Source organism: Dermacentor albipictus, chromosome 1 (assembly GCF_038994185.2).
Source record: "Dermacentor albipictus isolate Rhodes 1998 colony chromosome 1, USDA_Dalb.pri_finalv2, whole genome shotgun sequence".
Taxonomy (NCBI): domain Eukaryota; kingdom Metazoa; phylum Arthropoda; class Arachnida; order Ixodida; family Ixodidae; genus Dermacentor; species Dermacentor albipictus.
The window spans coordinates 65,527,768-65,552,844 of NC_091821.1; the positions used below are offsets into that span (position 1 = coordinate 65,527,768).

A 25,077-nucleotide genomic window follows, 5' to 3' on the forward strand; every position below is an offset into this window, starting at 1 on the left:
TTGAGTGCCACAATCAACTCTTACTAAATTAGCAGCACCTTAATTACCAATACCCTAATTAAGGTTCCCCTAATTATCACCAAAGATTATGGGCTCAACTCCCACCAGAAGACATGGGTTTGAGTGTCTTAATTCGACCTTGATTAACTGTGCCTGATTTAACTTCCCCCTAATTAACACCAAATGTCAAGAGTTCAAATGATTTAACTCTATCTTAATTAACCTCGGCTTCATTAATGCCAAGGTAGTGGGTTCAACTCTCGACCTTTATCACGTCAATCAGAGTCCAACTTGGAGATATGACCGGTTTGCCCATATATCCATGTTGGTTTAATTACTTTAATTATCTTGCCTTAATTAACACCAAATGTCATGTTTCTACTCCCACCAAAGGTTGCGGATTAGAGTGCCTTAATTAATTCTATCTTAACTGTGCCTTAATTCGCTTCACCCTATTTAACACCAAAGGTCGAGGGTTCGAGCCCCAATTTTGTTGCCACAATCGGATTTTTCTACCCATGAACCATTTAAGGATTTCGTCCTAATAAGAAAGATACCTCATGAGTGTTGCAATCTATATTTTGACATTTACACGTTTACATGTTGACCAAGCATTTCAAGCAAGGTCACCAGCTACTTGCCGACAATGGTGGTAACTGTGGCATTAGTTTGCCTCAGCAGATGTAACATTTAGGACAAATGAAATGCGAACAGGGGAGCGTGTGACCGAAGCATAACTAAAGGTACAGCGCATGTCATCGGCCAGTCGTGGTACACGTGCATGGGCATGTGGTTCTTGCGCAGAGTGCAGTGCTGCTTTCCCTACTACGATAAACGACCCTCATATTTTGTCCGAAAGTTGTTTTCTCATCTCTCCGCAGCTGTGCCATTCCCGCCTGGCAGTATACACTTTTATGATGGCTAGCATCATCGCTGCATCTGTAGCATGATATAGCTGGCACCCACTTTCATAATGTCCGTTGCTTTGCTTTTGTTACCAGCATCAACGCTGCCAGTGTCTAATCATAATTTGAATATCACCAAAAATGTATTGCACTGGAGAAGCAACAACAGTGCCACAACATCGCAGATACAGTGACGTAGCCAGAAATTTCGTACGAAGGGGCTTATGTTGCAGCTTGGCCTCCTCCTTACATAATTTGCCAAGGAATCAAATACATGAATAATAACTGCATTGCCATTGCCAAAGATGCTGAAAACAAATTCTTGAACGCTACGCACTGTCCAGACAATAAAGTATGCATTTTTTCATAAAATAATGAACTAAAAGAATTAAATTATGGGGTTTTACATGCCAAAACCACTTTCTGATTATGAGGCACGCCGTAGTGGAGGACTCCGGAAATTTTGACCACCTGGGGTTCTTTGACGTGCACCTAAATATAAGTACACGGGTGTTTTTGCATTTCGCCTCCAACGAAATGCGGCCGCCGTGACCGGGATTCAATCCCGCGACCTCGTGCTCAGCAGCCAAACACCATAGCCACTGAGCAACCACGGCGGGTATAATTTACTTGTATGTTAAAAAAATTGTGCTCGAAATAAGTGATATCAATGCTTCGATGTTTTTGTCTATTTAATAAGTAAATAAAATATCACATGATCTTTATAACTATATCAATTAGAAACCAGCAAAGCAGTGCACGCCGCTGATATGAAATATGTAAAGGCCATGAAATGAACAAGTTGAGGACAAATATGTTAATGGAACTTTGTCATACAAGAACCTTGTTTACATTTTTGTACATATGCAATGGCCAGGGAAAAATGTCAATGACACTGTCATTTGTTCCAGTGTACTGCGCAAGAGCAGCTGTCACCGGTCATGTATTATAATTGCACCGAAATTATAGTTGCAACAGAGAGCACACATAAAAAGCAGGAGTTCTGCAAAATATACGAGGGCAGGTCAAATTAAAGTGAGCCAATGCAAATATATGACAAACGGGGTGCTTTATTTAAAAGTAGTCTCCATGAGCATTTAGAGATTTGTCCCACAGACTAACGAGTCACGCGATTCCTGTCTCATGAAACTCTTTAGGTTGCTGCTTCAAAAAGTCCCTAACTAACTCTTTCATGTCACCATCCGACACGAATCTCATTCCCTTGAACAGCTGTTTTCAATTGCCCGAAAATGAGGAAGTCGCAAGGCGACAGGTCTGGGCTGTATGGTGGATGTTGCAGCGTTTCCCACTTGAACTTTACCAGTTTTGTGTTAACCACATCAGCGATGTGGGCACGAGCATTGTCGTGGAGTAAGATGACCCCATTTGTCAATTTTCCATGTCGTTTGTTCTTGATTGCGACACGCAGCCGGTCCGGCGTTTTAGAACATCAGAAACAATCGATAGCCTCTCCAGGTTTAGCAAATTCTGTCAGTAATGGCCCCTGACGATCGAAAAAAAGTCAACAACACCTTTCCAGCAGTAATAACGGCCTTTGCTACCTTTGGGGGTGGTAAGTTCGAATGGTTCAACTGTAAGCTTTGCCGTCGTGTTTCAAGCTTGTAGTTGTGGCATCATGATTCATTCCCGGTCGCAATTGCAGCCAAGAAGTCGTCATCGTCATTATGATACCGGATCAGATGAGTCAAGGCAGCGCCGAACTTCTCCATCTTCTGGCGGTGGTTCAAAATCTTGGGCATCCATTGAACACACATGAGCCAATAACCAAGATGTTCATGTATTATGGTGTGAACCGAACCTTTATTGATGTTCACACGCTCTGCCTGTTCATCTATGCTTATCCTCTGTGCTTGTCTAATCAGCTTATCAACCTTTGCAATTGTGTTGCGGGTGATTGTATGGTGGTTTTGGCCTGCTCTGGGATCGTCCTTGCAACTTTCATGTCCTTCTTTGAGCTGTTTCCTCCAACGCTTCATAGTGGCCAATGAAATGCAATGTTCAATGTACACAACAGCCAGACGGCAACAAATTTTTTTTTTTTTTTTTTTGAAACGCCTTCAGCTGTCAAAAACCTCAGGACACCACGCCGTTGAACTCTTGGAGCGTCCATTATGCCACACAACCATGTTCAACCCAGTGTATGAGAGCATTAAAGAACATCTATCCTCACACCTGTGTGTCACTTTTGAAATGAGATATGCCTGTGTGCTACACGCATGCCTCGCACATAATGAACTGAACCATTATTGCGCGGGGTGGTTTGGCTCACTTACATCTGACTCACCCTCGTACATTAGAAATGCGAAGATACAGCTTGATAAAGGGCAAAAAAGTGCACTGGAAACAAAGTTCACTGCACTTATACACAAGACCTCACAACAAGAAATTTAGATATACTTATAAGTCTCCAATAAATCTATGTGTCTAAGAAAAAGTCACAGTATATAATGCATATAACAAGGCAAATAAACATGTTGCGCAATCACAGATTCACAGATCACAGCCCCGCCTCCCTCAACTCTCCCTGATGTATCACGCACGACAGAAGGCGGCGCACTTCCTGGCCGCTTTTCTCCCTTGCGCACACAAGACTGAGCCACCATCGTCGGCTCACCCAAGCCACACCCCCCTCCCCCCGCCCTTACGTTTCACTCGCACACACAGAATGTGGCGCGCAGTCACGATGTTATCGCCCTTGGACTTTATATGGAACATGAGGGCGATGGCAAGAAAGCGCCTGGAGCGTCCATATAATTGCTACCGCAATAATATAATAAGAATATCTGGTAACTGAAGCGTCCCGTGGCCCATTACTTGTCGCAAAAGAAGTAACAAAATAGAACTTTCACCACGCGACAATTCGCTGCGCCGCAACAATGTCACTTTTTTCTTTTGTGGGCCGGGGGCACGGAAATAAATAAACGCAAAGGAAAGCATGTTGACCATAATTGAATGCCTACTTTGGGCACCTAATGTGGCTACCAAAGGAATATCGAAAACGTGAGACGCTTGGTTCACAGAGAAACATATGGATACTGCTCGGTATCCTTGGCGAGACAAAATTTTTCAGAGAGGTTGCGCTCAAGCGAACGCGTTGCAACCCGTCAAGTCCCGCAGTGATGGCGGCATGCGACCACTGTTTCTTTTTCTTGCCTGCTAGCTAGAAAGCGTCGAAAACTCTTCCAGGCAAAAATCCACTCAGCCACAGAAAAATAAACGCACACTGAAGTGCGCCGAGCGGTGTTCGAGCAACACGAGAAAAGTGCATGCGCTCTGGCTGGCTCTGCCAGCCCGCGGGTAGCAAGAACAACCAAATTGAAGAGGCTCAACGTGTCCTCACGAATTAAAGTCAAAGTAGAAAAATGAATCAGAACCTTTGCTGGCTTTAGTGTTTTAACATGAATGCCCTGGCGCAGGTGAAAAAATAATGTTGATATTCTTTTCTGTGACATGACGGCAAAAATGAACCACCACAACACCTCGTCTCATCAGACCTCGCTGCGTGCTTTGTCAACTTGTCTAATAGTGTGTTTATTTGGCTTGTCGAATTGTATGGTCTGATGTACGACTAAAAATGCAATGCACCTTTGGCATCAACTGTTTATAACAACATTAAACCCACAAAGTTCCGGAATTTAAAATCTAAAGCGCAACTTTAGAAATGTCAATGCACCTTTCGCATTAAAAGTTGTAGAACTTCATACCCATAAAATTTCGAAATTAAAATACATGCGATCCATAGATTCTGCAGTCACCGCGAGATGCCACGACGAGCCCACTCAACATCAAAACGCCCTTGAAACTTTGTGCTCAGATGGGGCTCCTTGCGTTAGGCGACTCCCGGTGCATGGGCGTTGCCACAGAATCCAGCCCGATTTCGCCATGTTCATGCTGAAATGTATTTTCAAGCGTGAAAAAGACATTCTAGACAAAATCCAGCATGATTTCAGGCGCCGGGGGTTGCTTTGGCCAGCGGTGCATGGACAGCACGAAAAACCTTTTGGGGGGTGGGGGGGGCTAAAGCCTTATAAGCCCCCTGCTACACCCCTGCGCAGATAGGAATGGCACTGCAACGGCAGGGTGAGAATACAAGCTTCAAATAAAATACAGGTTACATAATGCACTAGGACAGGCAGTCCTGCATTCCACGCCGAACCCACATGCATGTGTATACCGATGGCTGGCCGACGCCGCACATTGTGTGTTCAGTTATGCTTCAGCCACACACTCAGCTGTTCGCATTTCATTTATATTCAATAGTACATCTGCTGTGGCACTTGCAGGTATGCAGCTCATTATAGCGTGAACAGGAAAGCTCCATTAGATGTTCTATGAACCTCCTGTATCCATAAAAGGAACGTCTATTAGAGGTCACTTAGGTCCAGCTGCGACATCCTTTCAACGTTACAGCAACGTGATCTAGATGGGACTTAGATTATCCATAGTACGTATTTGTAATGTTGTTTGGAGAAATATAGATATCTATAGGATATGTGTAATGTCTAAAACATGATGTTCTATGGACATCTACTGGACATAAATGGTTCACTAGGTATAAGTGGGTGCAACTGTATCTTGAACCACTAATGACATAGAGAACAGAAAAGATGCCAAGTTGAAACGACCCTAATCTCTGTCCTGTATAAGCAAGATGCCAAAGAAGATTGCTAAAGTGAACCTAAATTTGCTGTTTAAAGTCACTTTGTTCAGGCATCTGTGTGGGAGTAAAAAATTTTTTTGCTAAGCTTTCTTAGCCATGCCGTATGCATTAGCATTCTGGTTTCTTTCCTTGTAATACAAGTTTGCTTTCTCGAGTTTGCTTTCCTGCAAGAAAAGATGCCCAATTATCAATTTCACTTACCTAACTTGTTGAAAGCTGTCATAGTAGGGATTTCATGAACACCTTAAAATATTCTTACTTCAAAATCGGTGTGACGCAACTCTTTGTGATTGACAAACAAAAAGAAACTAGAGTTGTGTCAAAGGTCCCCCTATAGAGGTTAAACTCCTTATTTATACAGTCAGCCAAAAGCATAACAAGTACATGCACAGGCCTATGAAAACATACAAGAAAAAATAATATTACAATCAAAGGTTATCAAGTGTTGAGTTCAGTACATGCAAAGAAACTGATGCACTGGCTGCTAACGCTGGTGATTTGCCAGGCGGGAGGTATTGTTGGTTGAAAGATCTATTCGTGGATGCCGCAGCAGTCAACATATGCTGGAGAAGTTTACAAATGTCATAGATAACACTATATGTCCACTTCAAAATCTGTTTTATCTTTTTTCAGATTTTTTTATTATTTGTAGAAGTTTGCATGCACATTCGGACACCTATGTGACAAATCGGCACAGTGGGTGCATTTCCCCATGTCAGATTCCACCAAACTCTTACAAACAAAATCCGTTGTGGCAGTGCAAAGCATAGGTCGGCCAAATTAACAGAGCTCACTCAGTCTTACAAACAAAATATATTTGCTTACGGTTTACTTGGACTCAGACTCACTAGTATTCTACTCAGCCAGGCCCACTCAGACTCAGACTTACATAGGTAAATTCTACTCAGCCGAAGTCACTCGGACTCAGACTCGCCAAAAAACAGTTCACTTCGGGATCAACGTGCTCCAATTTCTCTTTGGTTTAGTTCCGGTTCCTATAAATTAAAAAAAAAATATGACAGCGTAGTTCACTTTATCTAGCCTCATGGCAGCACGTTGACCAGAGCTATCGACTCGTAGAAATGTTTAGCTAGTTATGTCAGAAGGAGGCAGAAATGGACTACCTGAAATGTGGGAGACTGCAATTGATGTTCTTACATGGATGACAATTAATGAAATTTCATGTTATGCAGGCACAGCATGGTTATGCATAAAGGCAGGAATTTTAGCAGGCAGTGATATTGCTAGATCTAGAGTGTAGCATGTGCTGCGGTCTATCTCTAAGCTCCCTGTTTCGCGTGTTTGCTTTTATGGCAAAGCAGTTCTGAAGAATCCTACAAGGTGGAGAAAGGTTCACGAAAGGGAAAATTGTCCTCCACCCGAATGTAGCACAGTTTTATAGTAATCCGTATAAAAAATCCAAACCATACAAAATAGCCTCAGACGTACAAGTACGCTGATTTAGGTATTTGTAAAAGAAAAATCTTGACGGTCACAACTAAACTATAAGGTTTTCTTCTTTCATAAATGATAAATTGTAATTTAACGACATAATACTGCAAGCATTAAAATAAATGACAACCATTCCATCTTCACAGAGTGGAATGGTTGTCATTTTTGTGTTGCGAGTCTGGCATCGTTGCTCGTTCGGAGGTGCCCAGGCTCGTGATTGTTGTTTTCGTTCAGCATCATGGGAATGCTCTTCGTCGGTGGTCGTTTCACGTCGGTGCCGTTTACATTCTCGTTGCTGTTCCCTCCGGCGCTCCTCGTACGCATGTTGTTCTTCGGGTGTACGAACTATACGTGTCTGCTCCATCAATAATGCAGCTGTTGAATGGCTCACACCCCCTTAATCAATGGCTCATAGCCCCGTAGACGCGGCCTCCCAATTACGATGACGGAAGAGAAGTAAATTTTATGCTGGAATGATGAGTGGCAATGAAGCCAGCTATGGAAGACGACGACACTCGCGCCATTGCTGATGATGAAAGTTTCTTGCACAAAGGAGCCTGCTGTGGAAGACGACGACGACGACGAACGCGCAAGCAGTGGCACTAGCGCATTTGTGCAGTTGGTGCTGAGAATTTCTAAGTCCTTTTTGAAAAATTTGTACGAAACATTTTTTTAAAAACAACTGTTCTTACCCGTGTGCCTGGGACCTCTTTGGGTCCCACGTGTGACAGGAATAGTTCAAGGGCACGTTACAAGTTCTCGAGCCCACAGGGTTATGTGCCATTGAGCTTGGACCCTTTCTGCACTATCACCAGGATTGACCGACATGATGATTTTTTCTGTTGCCGGACGGCGAAAAAACTACAGAAGGTTAGTCATATACAGCTTTCGCTGTAAAATTGTGAATGTATACAAAAATTTTTGTAAACAGCATTATCAGTCTGATACAGAACACGTGCAAGGGATGACAAGCGACATATTCAAAGAAAAATTTTATAGTACTGAACATACAATAAACCACTTTATTTTTTGTGCATCACAATGCCCAGAAATCAATTATAAAATGAGCATACAGTAAAACCTCATTATAAGGAAGTTGTATCTGACATGAAAATGCCGTCACTACAGGGAAGTCGATCTGACTTTCGAAAGTTGCAAACTAGGAACCAGATGCATATTTTGTATATTTTTTTTACTCTCAGTACTTATACTAAAAACGGCAGATTATTACTTTCGTATTACATTCATGTTCCTTGAAGTGCTTCTTTGAAGTTTCACATAAGAATTCTCAAAAATTGTCTGAGAAATTATTACTGCTATACATCCATTCAAAACACCAGTGATCAGGCTATAATTTTATGTATCGCAGTATATGCTGTGACTACTACATGCTGAAATAAAATATTAGAACATAATAACACCAGAAATTAGCACATTTCTGGCAGTAATGAGATTGTTGTTTTGCGTGGTTTAAGGCTAATTGAGTGTTCAAAACTAATCAAAATTAGCAAGATTCGATGATTACGACATCAACAAGCAGTGTGGCCAAATTTTAATTCCTACGCAGTTAGCTGCAGCCTTGCATGAGCAGACGATAGTCATCTTCTTTCGAAAGTACGTAATTCGTATTGAAATTCCAAAAGCAGCTTTTCGCTTACTTCAGCCTGTTTAGTAAACTGCATCAATAAATATACGCAGTAACAGTAGGAACAAGTGCACTGACCCAAACACCCTTCTTGATCGATGTCAGCTATCAGCCAATAGTAGCCGTCTATGGGAATCTTGCATATGACAACATAAACAAGCTGCCGGCAGCTTCGCAACGGGTGAGGAGAAGGCCTCGTTTGAAAAAATATTGGGAAAAAAGTGACTTCATGCTCCGCTTGAAAGCTCCACGTGCTGCGCACGACTGTAAAATATGGCCGAGGTGGTACAGCAGCGCATGCCATCCCTGGACTGTGTTTTTTCACCACGCTCGAGGGGTGGTTCGGAACCCTTTAAGTTCACATTCAACAAGCCTCATTAAATTCAGCGCAGTGGATTCCAAGCAAAATTATTTCTCTCTTCCCTTGTATACTCATATTAGAGCTCCAAAGGTAAAGATTCCTCTTAACAGCATCTTATTTCGTATGTTTTCATAGGCCTGTTCAAGTGATTGTAATACATTTCACCATACAGATAACTTCCACGAACTCCACCCTGACAGGACTGACGAAATAGATCAAGCAATACGGCGGGTCGAATTAAACAAGATGCTGAAAAACTGCCAAAACACACCGCTGATTCATTTGACAGTTTTTTTCCAATTCTAACATGCCCACGAATCAAATGCATGCCCACTTTGTATGCGTTCAATATAGAAAACTAATGTTGAAATGACAATAAAGCTTCTGAACAAAGTAGAAATCTAACGCGCACCCGATTTCTACAGCACAAAAATGGGCAAGGGTCTAATATGTGTTGCACAATAAGGGCAGGTTTCTTAACACTTTCGGGACCGGCCCATAGGCCATCGATCATATATGATCGACGGTTTTGCGCGCACTGCCCCGTTCAAATTTCCGCGCGCTTGGACATGTAGCTCCATCTAGGAGGTCGTCAGGAACTAGACTCTCGGTTTCGGCATAGTTTCTTTCATTTCCAGCAGGTGGCGATACGCGAGAGAGAATTTTCTCGATTGCGGCGGCGGCGGACGCAGTGGAAAATGGCGTCGTGCTCGCGTCCGGTCGCTCGAAAAGAACGCCGTCAATCGCGCGATTCCGCTGCTTCGGCAACGGATTTTTTTGATGAACCGAGCAGCGAAGAGTCTGAAGACGACTTCGGCAGCTCCGATTTTATTTCGGACTCCGATTCGGATGATGATGAGCCACGGACTTCATCTAGTAGCCGAAGGTGAGCATAGTTCCACATTCATTTCTTTCTGGAGTAGGTGAACGGGCTCGCTATATGTTCTCATTATTTTATCTTTACTTGATAGGGTCTCAACAAGCTACGGCAATGATCTGCTGCCGCCAGCGCAGAAGCGGATTGAGTTTTCGCCGCGACGGGAACCTGGCGTGTACTTGGACGCAGAAGTGGGCGTGGCGCTCAGAAGCGGATCAAAGAAATTCTTGACTGCTCTGGACTTCTTTCTTCTGTTTTTCTCGATGAATGTGATCGAAACAATTTGTGACAACACGAACAAGTATGCTTGGACTCACATTTTGGAAAAACCAACGCATGCTTGTTCCGATGGATCTTGGGAAGAAGTCACCCCAAGTGAAATGCTAAAGTTTATCGGACTCGTAATTTACATGGGCGTTGTGAAGGTTCCTCGGCTGAAGCTGTATTGGAACGTAGGAGATCTGTACAGCGGTCTGCTCCCACCACGGATCATGCGGCGACGCCGGTTCATAGCTCTACTCGCAATGTTGCAAGTTGCAGACTTGGACGATGTCACTCAAAGTTCAAGAGGAAAGCTCCGATACATGTGGTGGCTCCTGCAACACATGAACAAAGTGTCAGCGAATCTTTTCCAGCCACATCGCGATCTTTCCGTGGATGAGCGCATGGTGAAATCGAAAGGGCGGTCAGGCATCCGACAGTATATCAAAGTATATCAAAGTAACAAAATGGGGCTACAAGCTGTGGGTCCTAGCTGACCCTGGCACCGGATATACTGTGCAGTTTAGTGTGTATACCGGTAAGCGTGAGCAGCCAGGGCCCCATGGCTTAGCTTTCGACGTAGTTTGCCAGCTGTGTCACAGATATCTTGATCAGGGCTACAGGATCTTTATGGACAATTTTTACACTTCTACTAGCCTGTTCAGTCATCTTCTCAGCCGAAAAACATTGGCTTGCGGAACCACACGCAAGGATCGCCGAGGATTTCCTGCCGAACTGAAGGATGCACGGTGGGAAAAAAAAGCTCGACGTGGCGACATTCGATGGTTGCGCGATCAGAACATCCTGTACCTTCAGTGGAAAGACCGGCGTGTTGTCAACATGATGAGCACGGTTCATACTGCAAATGACACGGTCACCGCAAAAAGAAGGGAAAGAAGGCAAAACTCCTGGACTCAGATATCTATAACAAAGCCTCTGCTGATCCATGATTATAATGCTGGCATGCTAGGCGTAGATAAATCGGATCAAATGATTGGATATTATAATGTTCTCATGAGAAGCGTACAGTGGTGGAAGACTCTGTTCTTCCACTGCATCGATATTGCATGTGTGAACAGTTTCAAACTCTTCCAAGCTCACCGCACATTGCACCCAGAGATTCCTGAGCTGGCACGCACTGCCTGGTTTGACCACCTAGCTTTTAGAGAAGAGCTCATTCGGCAGCTTCTGAATCTTGACGGTGCCAAGCAAGCGCACACGCCTCCACCACCCGTCGCAAAACATGCACTCCACAAGCCGGAAAAAGTGGCAAAACGCAGAAACTGCAAGCTGTGCTATGAGCAGAAGAAAATCGAGCTCAAAACTAATGTCTTTTGCAGCACATGCCAAGTTCACTTGTGTTTTACGACTGCCCGGAACTGCTTCGTCGAGTGGCACAAGAACCGTGGGACCTGAGTGGCTGACCACTGGTGCAAGCTAGATTTCACACAAAAAAAAGACAGTTGTAGATACGCGTGCCAAATTTTCACAAGCAAGAAAGGAGGCATTGTAGCACATTTTGTATATCTTGAATTTTTTTTATTATGTTTTTCCACTTGTATATCCATGACTTTTCCAACTTTCTTATGTTGTTCTTTCAGCAAATCTTAAATTTGAGATTTTTTTAAAAATATTATATATCACTTTTAAGTCTAACCTTTCTTTATGCATGAAAGACCATCTAATTAGCTACATTTTGATAAACATTGCAGCAATATAGCGTAATGACTATTCGTAATAAAAAATAATTTTTGACACCCATCAGAATTGCCTGTTTTTTCCCCGGTCCCGAAAGAGTTAAAGTTAGCTTCGCTGCACAATTTTTCAAAGTCGGGTTTTTTCTTCAGTCAGCTTTCCCTTTTTTTCTTTCTTTTCTCTCTTGCCGGCTACAATTTCTTTCTGAAACAAAATTGTTACCAATTCAGAAAATTATCTCGAGTGTGCCTGTTCAGCAAAGCAGCGCCTAGTACACTACCTAGTACTAAGTTACTGGCGAGATCAGGAGCCATGATACGAGGGCATTTCGCAAGTAAACAGCACACACCGAACACCTGAACAAGGCTACTCGCTTAGCGAGCACAATTTCCCTTCATACCTACGGCGTCGAGTACACCAACTGTATTTAATTACGGGCGACCTAAGTGTACAGTTCTAGTCATGTTGGCAAAAATAAGCGTTCTTCGACAAGCTCGGACTGGACCGCAAGCACCATCAGCCGCGGCATCTGCCAAGCTAGGCCTACTGGCCTTATCGCTGGCTGTCAGTGGACAACACACCGTTGTGAAGTGTTTTGTGACTCACAAAGGCTTAAGTGTATTCACAGCAAAGCAGCATTGTGCAAAGCTGTTCATATTGTATTTCCCAACTAGAATATGAAGTCTTGCGAGCGTGCAAGTTGAAGCACTGAATCTAGGCAAAGCTTATGTGCCCCTCGCTCGCTCGGATGCAAGTCCCGTGTGCCCTGGATCATCGTGTGCCACATGCCGGAGCATGCAGTGCCGCACGTCAGATCGGACACCAAATCGTACCATGTGTCTCCTGCTTTATGCAGCAAAACATACGAATGCCGCGAAGGCAGTTTTAGTATCGTGTCCGATTGCACCATGCAGGCAATTTATGGCCAAATTTTCTTTTAAGAAAAGAATAAATAAAAAAAATGTGCTTTTTAGAATCGGGTACTGTTATCGGACATTGTGAGCTACGGTTAGCACTTGAACTTGCGGTGAACACATGTCAAAATCTATCTTTGAAAATGGCCATTTTTGGCCTGCCCTAGGAAGATTTTCATCTTCCTAGGGCAGGCCAAAAATGGCCGTTTTCAACGATAGACTTTGACATGTGCTCACCGCATTCACTGTTCCCTAAGCTCCGCCAAGACAGACGCTGCCACTAAAGGGGTCTCTATTAGGTTCACCATAGGGGTCAGGTGTGTGCGTGCTGACTGGTCAAGTTCGAATGGCAAAGGCCAATTTTAGGATCTAAATAACGAAAGCTGGGGCCCGTTGCAATGCATGAGCGCCATCTGGGACCTTTGGCCGGGACCAAATTAACAAAAAATTAAATTAGCGGAAGTCTATTGTATAAGTTGAACTGTTTTCTAAAAAAATGTTGCAGTTTCGCCCGAAAGGCAAAGAACCAATTGTGATAGCTATATGAAGTAAAGACAGTAGTTTTATTGGCCTTATAAACTTGTAAACATTCCTAACTAACTAAATTAACAATGATATAATGCGGACATAGAAAGAAACAGACACAAGGAGAAAGTGCTGTCACTGTGTGTCTGTTTCTTTCTACGTCTGCATTCAGTTGCGCTTACACCTTCTATCATGGATTTAATCATTCTATCACAGATTAGCAGCACAACCCAACAGCCACTAAGCCACCGCGGCGGGTTGTCTTTTTGTGTGCCTGCATCCTTGTTTATGCTATGTTGTGCTATGCTATTAATGTTTCATGGTGCTGCATTAACAAGTCCACACTGCAACGGCTGCTGGCTGGCAGAACACAGTACAGATGAAATGGCACTTACATTTTTCAACTTTTCAGGAGTCATGGCAACCTGCTTAATTTGAGCAGGGAGTCTAGAAAAAAGAAGCAAACAAACATTAGTCAGGCAATACTTCGCATTCTTTAAACATAATATACTGCCCTTTTAATTTATACTGCAAACAATAAAGGAATACTGCTTTATTATCTAACGACAAAAAGAAACAGGGGAGACATTACATAATGGTAGCATGTTTGAAGACTTATCATATTCACGAAAAAGAAACACAAAATCACTACAGGTTGAACACTTGCCACATCTGATGATTCCGGTGCACTACCCACCGTTTCCATTTACAACTGCGACTAAGCAATGCTTACAAACAGTACAACCCAATAAAACATGTACATGGACAACGAAGTGAAAATGAGTATTTAGTTCCCAAAATTTTGTATCACTATTAAGTGAAGCTTACATATATCCCCTGGCTGCATAGCCAAGGTTGTCAGGTTTCACTACTTTACACCAAATTGCTCATTATACCTCTGGTGCTTGTAAGCTAAAAAAAGTTAGGCTCCTCTTCTGCTTGACTATGTTAAGAATCAATATCAAATATCTACAAGTACCCTAATATTCAAGTAATAATTGGATTTTGCACAGTCATGTTTTGCACTATAACGGTAGCATGTAGTAAGCTCCTATTCACATTTCTATATTAGGCAACGTTAAAATGTAAGATAAAGTCACAAATTCAACTTAAGAGCTCGTATGAATTGGCTGATTATCTGGAGGATCAAGTACAAAAAACATAATGCCATCCAAATATTTACATAATGTTATTTCTAAAAATAATCTACAATCATCTGCTGCTGCAAGCCCTTGAATGAAAAAAAAGCAAAGCACCTCTTGAAGCACACTTCTTCAGCACTGTGCTTGTGTAAGAAACAAGCTATGGTGTTGTTTTGCTAAGCTCAAACACATCTACAGTGACAGAATACTCAAGATATTTACACTGTCATCACTACCACTTGTGCAGAAACATCACTGTCTATTTTCATGACCTTTGGGCATTGCCTTGAGAGAGAGTCAAAGATCGGAATCTTCAGCAGAAGATAGCACTTCTTTAACAGAGCTGCGATCTTCATGTGCCACGCCTCTTTCACAGCGACTTTGGTCACTGGGTATATGCCACTCCACAAAGAACCTCTCTGATGCCAACTTAGGTCACTGTGTATAGTGGCATTCACTTTGTACTAAGTAATTACAGTAGGGAACTTAGCATACTTACTTTGCCCCCCTACCGTCAGAAGCAATTTTTACAGACAGTAAAATCCAATTATTCATGTAGGTCGTTTGCCCCCTCACTTTATAAAATGAGGACTGTCGGCTGCACACTTGCAAATTAAACTAAATGGCTGAGGCCAAGCTTTCTTTCAGAATTGCAACCACATAAGTATGCTTTTTTATTATTATTATTACATATCCCCTGCTTGGGTAGCTAGGATTGTCTTTCAGGCTTCGCACCCACGTGCTGTGGCAGATGACGGTAGGCTGATCGCACTAAGCACTTATGGGTTACGGTTCCTTGCGCTGTAAGTCGCCTACGGGACACACCTTGCATGCTTGCATTGCAGAGGAGGCTGTCACCAGGCGGTGCAAAACAAGTGTCACTTTCCGCCTTTTGCATCATCCCGTGTCTGTTGGGACAATCCAACATAACCATCTTTGAAAGCTCATACTTTGCTTTTTGTAATTTACTGGTCTGTCATCAGTGTTGCCATTTTGGCATTTTTGTTGCTAGGTTTAGCCACTTTCTTGTCTGTTTAGCAACAAAACTTTCTATTTTGCGACTGGCGACTTTTTTTGGCGACTTGAATGAATAGCTGGGGACATTTTAGCTACTTCAAAGTTAGGAAAGTTGCTTTAAAAATGGCCTTATAAAATGCAGTTTATTATTCAAAAGCTGCATGTAAGCGGCCCGAAGCTTGCTTTACAACGCATAGGCTCCGTGAGCATGATAGAGGAACAGTGGCCTTCACACCGAAAGTCTTCACATTGCGATTGTGCTTCACAGCACAGTGGTTATCAAAGACTTTACATTGTGCTTACAAAATTGATGTCTTTTTATACTTTACAAAACCAATTTGAACAGATTCAAACGCGGCGGTTTCAGCGGTGCCACTACATGCATTTGATTGGTGGACGTTTCACAAGCATAGCAGTCAATTAACTTACCATTTAGAACACAGCAGGTGCATGAGATAGATACACTGTATAGAAAAGCCAAGATATCTAAGCCGCTGAGCTCATTCAGACGCATTTGAACAAATCACTTCAGTTTCCCACGGCTTTCAGAGCAATCAAAACTTCATGGCAGCTTTAGATCAAGGGCGGAAGTGTAGTATTTGACCTCTATAAAACTCTGGTAATAGCCATCACTGTGCTAACAACGTGCGGCCAAGTGCATTCCGCAGAATTTAGCTCTGCCCCAGATATCAAGAGCTGGAAACATTTAGGAATAATGTAGATTAAGTGCTTCACCATGCAAGAAAAACTAGGTTATTTGTGATCTTTTGAAAATTACAATCGGAAGATAAACACATAATTTAAGCTGTCACCATCCATTATGTAAATATGTCAATAAAGTAAAAGCTCTTATACCCTGCTGTTAAGTTCACTGCTTATCCATCACCTGCATAGACATTAGATAAACATGAAACATCTAGGTAAATGATTTACTTTGGGTTAACTCATATTAGAGTGTTCCAAAATGCCTATGTTATTTAAAATTCATTTGACCAGCTTCGCATTGTGGGTTCTCCTCTGCAGCCAGTTATTTTGTCATTTACTTTCATTTCCCTTTATTTATAGTTTCTACATTTGAAATAAATAAACAATTTCCCATATGCTTTCCTGGTTGTCATTGTCTGCTAGCTTCATGTGGTTGTGACTTGCAAAAGACCGGGCCCCTCGGTTCCACTTCTCATTCATACATACACATATAACAGACAATCGACTCTTGTTACAACGGACCCTGATAATAAGACAAAAAATGCCCGTTTTATCCGAAGTCTGCAATATCCGAAATGCCTCACTCCCAAAACTTTAATAATAATATTTGGGGTTTTACGTGCCAAAACCACTTTCTGATTATGAGGCACGCAGTAGTGGAGGACTCCGGAAATTTTGACCACCTGGGGTTCTTTAACGTGCACCTAAATCTAAGCACACGGGTGTTTTCGCATTTCGCCCCCATCGAAATGCGGCCGCCGTGGCCGGGATTCGATCCCGCGACCTCGTGCTCAGCAGCCCAACACCATAGCCACTGAGCAACCACGGCGGGTACCCAAAACTTTGATACAACATTATTTCAAAGAGTGAATGACATACGTCTAAAGTAAAAAACAAACGAAGAAAAAAGTTGTAGTTTCGCTTGAAAGGCAAAGCATCGATTGCGATAGCAAATTAGTAGACAGCTATGCGAAGTAAGGATAGTAAATTATTAGTAAGTTAGTAGTAAAGGATAACTAAATTAACAAGCACCATGTCACGCACACACAGGTAAACATGAACACATCTCGCTCGATGACCGTGGAAAGTCGCTGTCAAAATGTTGGAGTGAGGAAGCGCGGCAGCAACAGCGAGCGAATTGACCTTTGTGCTGTCTCTCGCTTAAACGCGAACTAAACGTCGAAAGCACAGCACATACAAAGCTACCGGCACTGGGCGCACTTTGTTCACAATGCAGATCGCTTTGAAGATAAAGCCCGCACAGACGCGCACTTTGTCCACATCGCAGATTGCTTTGCAAGATACGGTACCCGCGTGGCCGCGCCATTAACAGCAGCCACCACAGTGGAACCCCCTTCTCCCCCACCCCGTGCTTCAGCGTGAAAGACAGCGCGCTTCCACCCCGCTTTCCTTCCTTTCTCGTGCGCACGATATTGAGCCGCAATCGTCGGCTGACCCTCGCAAGTCAGTTGCCAGCCCGTGTCGACACAGCAAAAGTCCATTTAATAAGCCTGATTTTGACAAAAATTGCTGCTAATTTCATCCGCTGTAGCCCATAATCCATTGTAGCGTGGTCCATTAAAAGCAAACTTTGTTGCATTAATAAAATAGGTAAACTAAGGTTTAAATATGGTCTGTTATAACCGAAAGTTTGTTGTATATGGGTCTGTTTTGACAAGTGTAGACTATACGTATTGCAATTTACCGGTCAGGAATCAGCATTACCATTCTAGCATTCTGTCGCTAGATTTAGCAGCTTTCTACATTTAAGTATATGCATATATCTAGTGAATGTTTCTTCAGATAATCCAGTTTTAAAAGCACACAAAAGGAATAATAAAGGAACTCAGTACGTTTCAGCTAATGAATGTTCATCCTCTGGCACTTCCGTAACATCAGGTGTACCACAGGGATCGGTACTGGGACCTCTGCCTTTCCTGATTTACATAAACGACCTTCCTAAATGCATTTCCCATTCATCTATCAGGCTTTTCCGAGATGACTGCGTCATTTATCGCAAACTAACTACCGTAACCACACTGATTCTGATAAGCTTCAAGACGATCTTAGAAGCATATCCAACTGGTGCGATAAATGGCTCATGCGACTAAAAGTTAATAAATGTAAAACAATGCATGTATCGGGCCGCACTAACACTGACAACACGCGTTTGCTTACTTTACGATACTTCTCTTGAATCCGTCAACACGTACAAATACCTAGGTGTTCATATTTCACGTAACTTATCATGATATACGCATATCAAACACGTCACTAATAACGCTAACCGGGTTCTTGGATACTTGCATCTAAATTTCTCTGCTGCGTCTATGCTATAAAGCTTACCCTCTACAAAACATTAGTGCAACCAAAGCTAAAGTATGCATCCACAGTATGGGATCCCTATCGAATCACACTAATAAACACACTAGAATCCATCCAGAATCACGCAGCACGTTTCATCTTATCCTAACTATTCCCGTTACGCCAGCATTACTTCCATGAAAAACACCCTTACTTTACCAGACTGTTCATTACACCGCAAATCTTTTAGACTGTGTCTTTTCCACAGGCTGTATCACCACAACCTACTATTAAAGGACCATCTTATTACTCGCCCTTTATACATTTCATCCCGTTTTGATCACAGGTTTAAAGGTGGTGTTCTATTTTTTAGAACAAAAATGTGTCATGGTTCTTTTATTCTCAAGACCAGCGCCGACTGGAACGACCTTCCTCCCTACATCGCTGCCATTACTGACGTTTACAACTTCAAGACTGCTGCATTTTCTGCCGTTTTTTAAATACCTATTATTGTATAGTTATGTACTGTTTTTTGTTTCACTTACCACTCCTTTCTGTAATGCTTTCGGGCCAGGAAAGTACCCGAAATAAATAAATAAATGCATGAAATTGCAAAAAGCTTATTTTCCTCCATTTCGGCCTGGGCTTTGGCCTTCACAACACTCTCTCTCTCTCGATATATATATATATATATATATATATATATATATATATATATACAATAAACTTTCGTTAAATAGAACTTTGACATCTTGAAATATCAGACAAGTCAAAATATTTTTTTTTCTGGCTGCAGTTTCAACTTGTATATTTTGCACCTCTTACCTAAAAAAATTTTGTTCCAGACTCTGGATATCTGGAAATCACTAGCCAAGCCGGCTGAGCCAGATGCTAGCTGAGCGAGGCGGTGTGCCAGGCTGCCCTGCTTATTCTTCCCCTTCCTTTCTATCACTATTCCCGCATACTTGCTCAACTGCTCACTGCCTGTTTGTTGTGGCCTGACGCGGCAGTGGTGAGCTAGGAGTTCGTCTCTTTTTTTTTTTTTCCCCTCTCGTTAAGGACGTTGCCAGTGATATATCAATGTGGCCACTGTGCATTAATCGTGACCTTAGCCAGGATGATTGGCCCTTTTGAGCAGGCACAATCAGCCCACATGCTGCACCCAAAAGAAGCCAGCATGTGAGCCCACAGCATTTCGAAGAGATTGCAGCTTGATAAACACGCTTGCTTCATGCTTGCACGATGGTCAGGCACAAAGGCCACATCACTCATGGGCATCTGTTAAAGGCATGACAACTGTACTCTTCCGTAGTTTCAGTTTTTGAAGTAAAGCTGTCCAAAATTCATTACGATGCTAGCAGCATCACCTTTTTGATCCTTAAAATGGTTATGCTATGATGAGCGACTTCAAAAATTGCATTAGGATCAATCGTCCTGACGCTCTGCCAAGCATGCTGTCTTGGCACAGCGTCAGTAATGCCGCTGACGACGCTGATGTCTCTGGTGCCAATGCACATGAAAGTGGCCGAATTTATTACTACAGTCGAAGCCCGCAATAACGAAATCACCGGGGAAAGCAAAACATTTCACTTTTGCGGGAATTTCGTTAGCGCAAGAATGAGGCAGAAAAGACAGGGAAGGGAATTGGCTTGCAAAAAAAAAAACCTTTTTGCCAAAAGTCGGTCAGCTTACTTTGCCGAGCCATGCCTTGCAGCAATTTTACTGCTCTCGACTCGCACTGCAAGAAGTGGTCCATTGCCACGTCGTCATCATGCTCACCGAAAAATGATCGAATTACATCGAAGGCATTCAACACATCCCGCAGGTTCACAGTCCTCTCTTGATTTGGTGTCTGGTGGTCGTCGGCATCGTCGGCACCTTGGCAAACGCTACTTATGATGACCTCATCAGTCATCTCTTCATGGACAACAACACCTTCATCCACACGAACGAACTCACTGATGCTGAGGCCGTCCGGAACGCCATCTGTCACGGCAGAAAGTTCATCCCATGTGTGGGCCAGCAATGGCGGCACTGCGCCGTCAGCACTGTCAACTAGTGCACCTTCAGGTGAATCATGCGATGCCACTGGATCAGCGCATGATGCTTGCCGAGTGGCAATGAAGCCGGCATGATGAAAACAATTAGCTATAACGGCTGACAACGTCGCAACCCATGCGGTGGCCATCATCTCAAGCGCCATGAACATGTCCACTACGGTGGGACGCTTCAACTGGAGGTTCAGCAGCAGACGCTGAATCAGCCTCTCCTTGTAGGCGCACTTGACACTACGAATGACGCCTTGATCAAGCGGCTGCAGCACGGAAGTGCAGTTCGGTGGAAAAAAAAAACCAAGCGCACGTTTCCCAGTTCCACGCCATCGACATGATGGGCACTTCAATTGTCCAGAAAAAGGCAGACCGATCTGCCTGCCTTCCGCATGTCCGTATCGAAGGCCTCGAGCCAGCTGCCAAATATGGCCCGGGTCATCCATGCCTTCAGGTTCGCGGTGTATTGTACGGGCAGCCGATGATTTGCCTAGAAGCAGTGGGGCTTCTTACTTCTGCCGATTACAAGCAGTGGCCGTTTATCTGTGCCGTCCATGTTGGTGCACAACAAAATTGTTACACGCCGCTTGCTGTGTTTCCCCCCGCGGCATTTCTGGCCGTTTAAGTCCAGGGTCTGCGATGGCAGCATCTCGTAGAATAAGGCCGTCTCATCTGCGTTGTAAATGTCCGAGGGCTTGTACTGGTCCAATACTTCTTTGTTGGTCAGCAGCCACGACGACGTTGTCAAAGGGTCGACGGCTGCTGCCTCCCCGGAAATGACTTTGGCCACTATGTCGTGGCGGGCTTTGAAACGGCTCAACCAGCCAGGGCTAGCCTTAAAATCAGTGAGCCTGAGAATGCATGCGAAGTCCAGCGCTTTCTGCTGAAGAACTCTGCCAGACAGCGGCACTTTGTTGGCACGCTGTTCACAAAACCATGCAAACACTGCCTTGTCAATGTCTGGAAAAGCCGCAGCGCTCACCGTTTTGTTTTTCGCACTCACACCATTTCTGAGCGCGCTGAGAATGGAGGCCTTGTTTTTCAGAATCATCGATATCGAACTGCACGCAATTACAAATTCTTCGGCGATATTCATTTTCTTCCTGCCCTTTTCAGCTTGGGCAATAATTGCAGCCTTATCCTGCAGTGTCATAAATTTCCTCTTTTTGGCTGGAGGCGGCATCTTAACAGGCTGTCAAAGCAAATGGTCCGATTGGCACAGACACACACAACTGACGCCCTCTAGCACCAACGACACTGAGCACACGACCATGTGCGGCGGTACACAAAGCCCACTGATACTAAAGCGTCATCCGGGTTATCAGAGCCTTCACGTGTAGTAGATGTCGATTTGGCTGCCACGCACGCAGGCGTTTCGCTCCGCATTTAGCACAAGCTGTAATGGCACACAGGATTAAATAAAATGTGCTCACTGCGAGATCGCCTACGGTTCTTGTCTTTTTTTATTTGTATCATTTAAATGCTAACTGCATTTTTGGCCCGGACACTGCGCAGTCGCCCGTTGCGACGGGCAAACGACCACCATCATCATCATCGCTGTCGTCTGTCACGAGAGGTGGTGCGAGGCTTTTTTATTGTAAACAATGATGGCGGCAGCCACGCAAGTGTGCTGTGGCGGTAGTTAATGCAATTTAAGCACACAACGAATGCATTTGAGCAGTTTCCGGACACAACTAGTGTTACATGAGTAGATTACTTGCGGACTGTCGTTTCAGAAAATTTCGTTGATGAGGGATTGCTACAGAAAAAAGTTTCATTGTCGCGAGATAGGAAATGCATTGACTCCATGGCTGTTCGCCGGGGATCCGAAAATATTTCGTTGCGGCAAGAATTTCGTTCTCTCAGGATTTCGTTACCGCAAGTTTCGACTGTAGTGGTATTTTGGAAAGGCTCCATATGGTGCATGCGTGGCCTGTGAAATTCTACTTTCATGATATCGCTTATTTCAAAACTATGCTTATGTTGAAATGTTTTCCAGTTCTTACAGCTTCCAGTTAAAGGGACGCTAAAGGCAAATAATAAGTCGACGTGGACTGTTTAAATACCAGAAACCTCGCAAGACTTGTTTCATGCCAAGAAAGGACTTAGTTTACAAGAAAATTGCATCTGAAGGGTCCGAATACCTTTTTTGAAATTCAAATTTCCCGCTACCCAGCCGGGGGAATGGTGACGTTGCATATGCCATCACTGCCCTTTGCTGCCATCGGCGAGTAAAACAGTGCCCGACAAACGGCCGCACCGAGCCAAGAGTGCCAAGACAGAGCGGTAGATTCGCCGCTGCAGCTGCTTTTTGGTCAAATGGTGTAGACCGTTCGAACATCCCGCGGCATAACATGGAAGTTCAATTCTCTGCTACTTGCAGTTTGTGCGAGTTTCGCGAGCCAGCAAAATTAGCGCAGCACTAGGCGATAATGAAACTGCTGAAACGCGAAAGCATGAGCGGTGCAGAGTTGAGGGAAAACGAAACCTTTCGACCGCCCCCGTCGTTGTCAAGGGTAATTTCAATTAGTTCTTTTTTCTAAAACTGAAATAGGACTGGATAAGTAGCATTATATTTCGTCTTCTAATACAATACAATCATGTTTTTTTGCAAGGAGTGGTTGAGTACTGGTGACAGAATTTAACTGAGGAGTGCTTTCGTTATCAGGCAAGTACTTGAATTTCACGAGGGAGTCTCTAATAATGTCCTGCATTTACCTCGGTTTCTCAATTATTAAGGCCCTGTTCGCAATAATATTGACACCTTAGAGATTCTGAAGCACTAATCTATCACTTTAGCTTGACTTAATATTTGCCTTTAGTGTCCCTTTAACGGGGATTAACTGTATCTATACTATTCATAGAGAGAGAGAGAAAAAAAGGGGAAGGGGGCTTGCAAGCAAAGTTCCCGCCAGCTGAGTAACCACCTCGGCCTTCTATTTGGCTCAACAACTGGTCCAGGAGAGCTTGCGCAGCGGCACCAGCTGGTCTGTTGCTGAATGAGCGTTCGGGACAGCTTATGCACTGTTACCCTGCCAGCTGCTGTATGTGACACAGTGGACTGCTGAGTACTCCCGAGCACAGCTCGACGTCTAAAAGCTGAGCACGCAGAGGTAGCAGTTCGTTAACTGTGCCGCAAAGCCACTGAGACCGAAGCTCAACATGGCCAGAAAACCCCTGCTGTCCGACACAACCGTTCCACGACGTTCCAGACATGCCGGCAGCTGCTACCTAATGAACTGCAGGCCACATGCTACCCTTTGTTACTTCTCGCCTTTCTGCCGCGTACTGTGAAGAACTGTCACATGTGTGTTTTGTTATGTCCATGTATGTTCAGTATGCCTTAAAGGAAGAGTCTATCATGTGTGCGTGCTGCCTCTAGCTTCTTCCTGTAGTGGTCCTGAACCCATTCATCACACGAGTGTAACTCATCACCTTTGTCTTTTCGGCAACAGCGCTGCAACTCTCCACTGCAGTTCTTTCACTCTCCACTAAACTGTGCACCCTACATTATCCCTGCAGCTCACATATCTCACCATGCTGGCTATGCACTAGAAGTTACTCAACCACATGGCCTTACTAAAACTTTTTCTACTTCATTTTTTTCACAGAGCAGCCAAAGACTAGAATGGCCTTTCACATAACGTTGCTACTATATCACCTGCCAATCAAGCGTCCCGCAAAGCGTGACAAGTGTGCACTTACACTGAATCACTGTGACAATCAGGCCTTCTGTATAAACCGACCCTTTATTTAATACCACCACGAAGGTTTTTAACGAAATAAAAATTAATCAATGAATAGCGTTGCTTGTTCTTGCCTCCGAACATGCAAAAATGCCACCTCTCTCAGTCTGCGTGGAGCACAAGACCTTGCAATAATTGCCCAGCACTTTTGCGCATCAGCACAGTGCTTTCTCATGTAACTCGTAAATGCAAATTGCTTCAGTCATATGGGTTATAATTGCAATGATGGCAGTTGTGGAAAAAGTTTCCTTTTTCTTCATCCTATGGTGATGGTGGTGGGACAGCCTTATGATGGCAGAAATCATGTCGCCGATGAAAATGGTAGCCGTCAGTGTAGTGGAACAAATGGACAGGCAAGACAAAGTTTTGAGCACTTAATTGCTGTCACAGTAAAATTCATCGAAATGGCTGAGGACCCCATCAAATAATAGATACAGGTAATTACTAATAATCTTATCTTTCCCAGTTGTCTACAAAGTGAACCGGTCAGAATCATAGGCTGATTTGCCTTACAGCACAATTCAAATCAGTGTAATATGCAGTGGTGAAGCTAAGGACAACAGATAATACACATATATTTTAATATTTCATTTTCAATGAAACATTTTTAAATAGTAGCTCTATTTGAAAGCACTTGGAAGCACTGCCTGGAGGTTCGGCCCACAATAATGTTGTTTATGCACATACTTGCAATCAGGATATTTACTGGTCAGCACTCAAAAGAAAAGAAGATAGAGTAAAGAAACAAGTCAGATAGTTGCCCTCAAAACTGTATTTGTTGACTTCGCTTGCTAAAACG

The 25,077-nt window shown here is 43.5% G+C and overlaps 1 protein-coding gene across 1 annotated transcript in view; it reads right to left on the reverse strand.

The window, feature by feature from the left end:
• The window catches only part of LOC135912478 (uncharacterized), a 56,656-nt gene that overhangs the window by 19,212 nt on the left and 12,367 nt on the right, over nucleotides 1-25,077 (reverse strand). Inside the window, exon 6 of the mRNA XM_065444917.1 lies at nucleotides 13,712-13,763. Within this exon, the coding sequence (XP_065300989.1) occupies nucleotides 13,712-13,763 (52 nt within the window). The remainder of the gene's footprint in view (nucleotides 1-13,711; nucleotides 13,764-25,077) is intronic.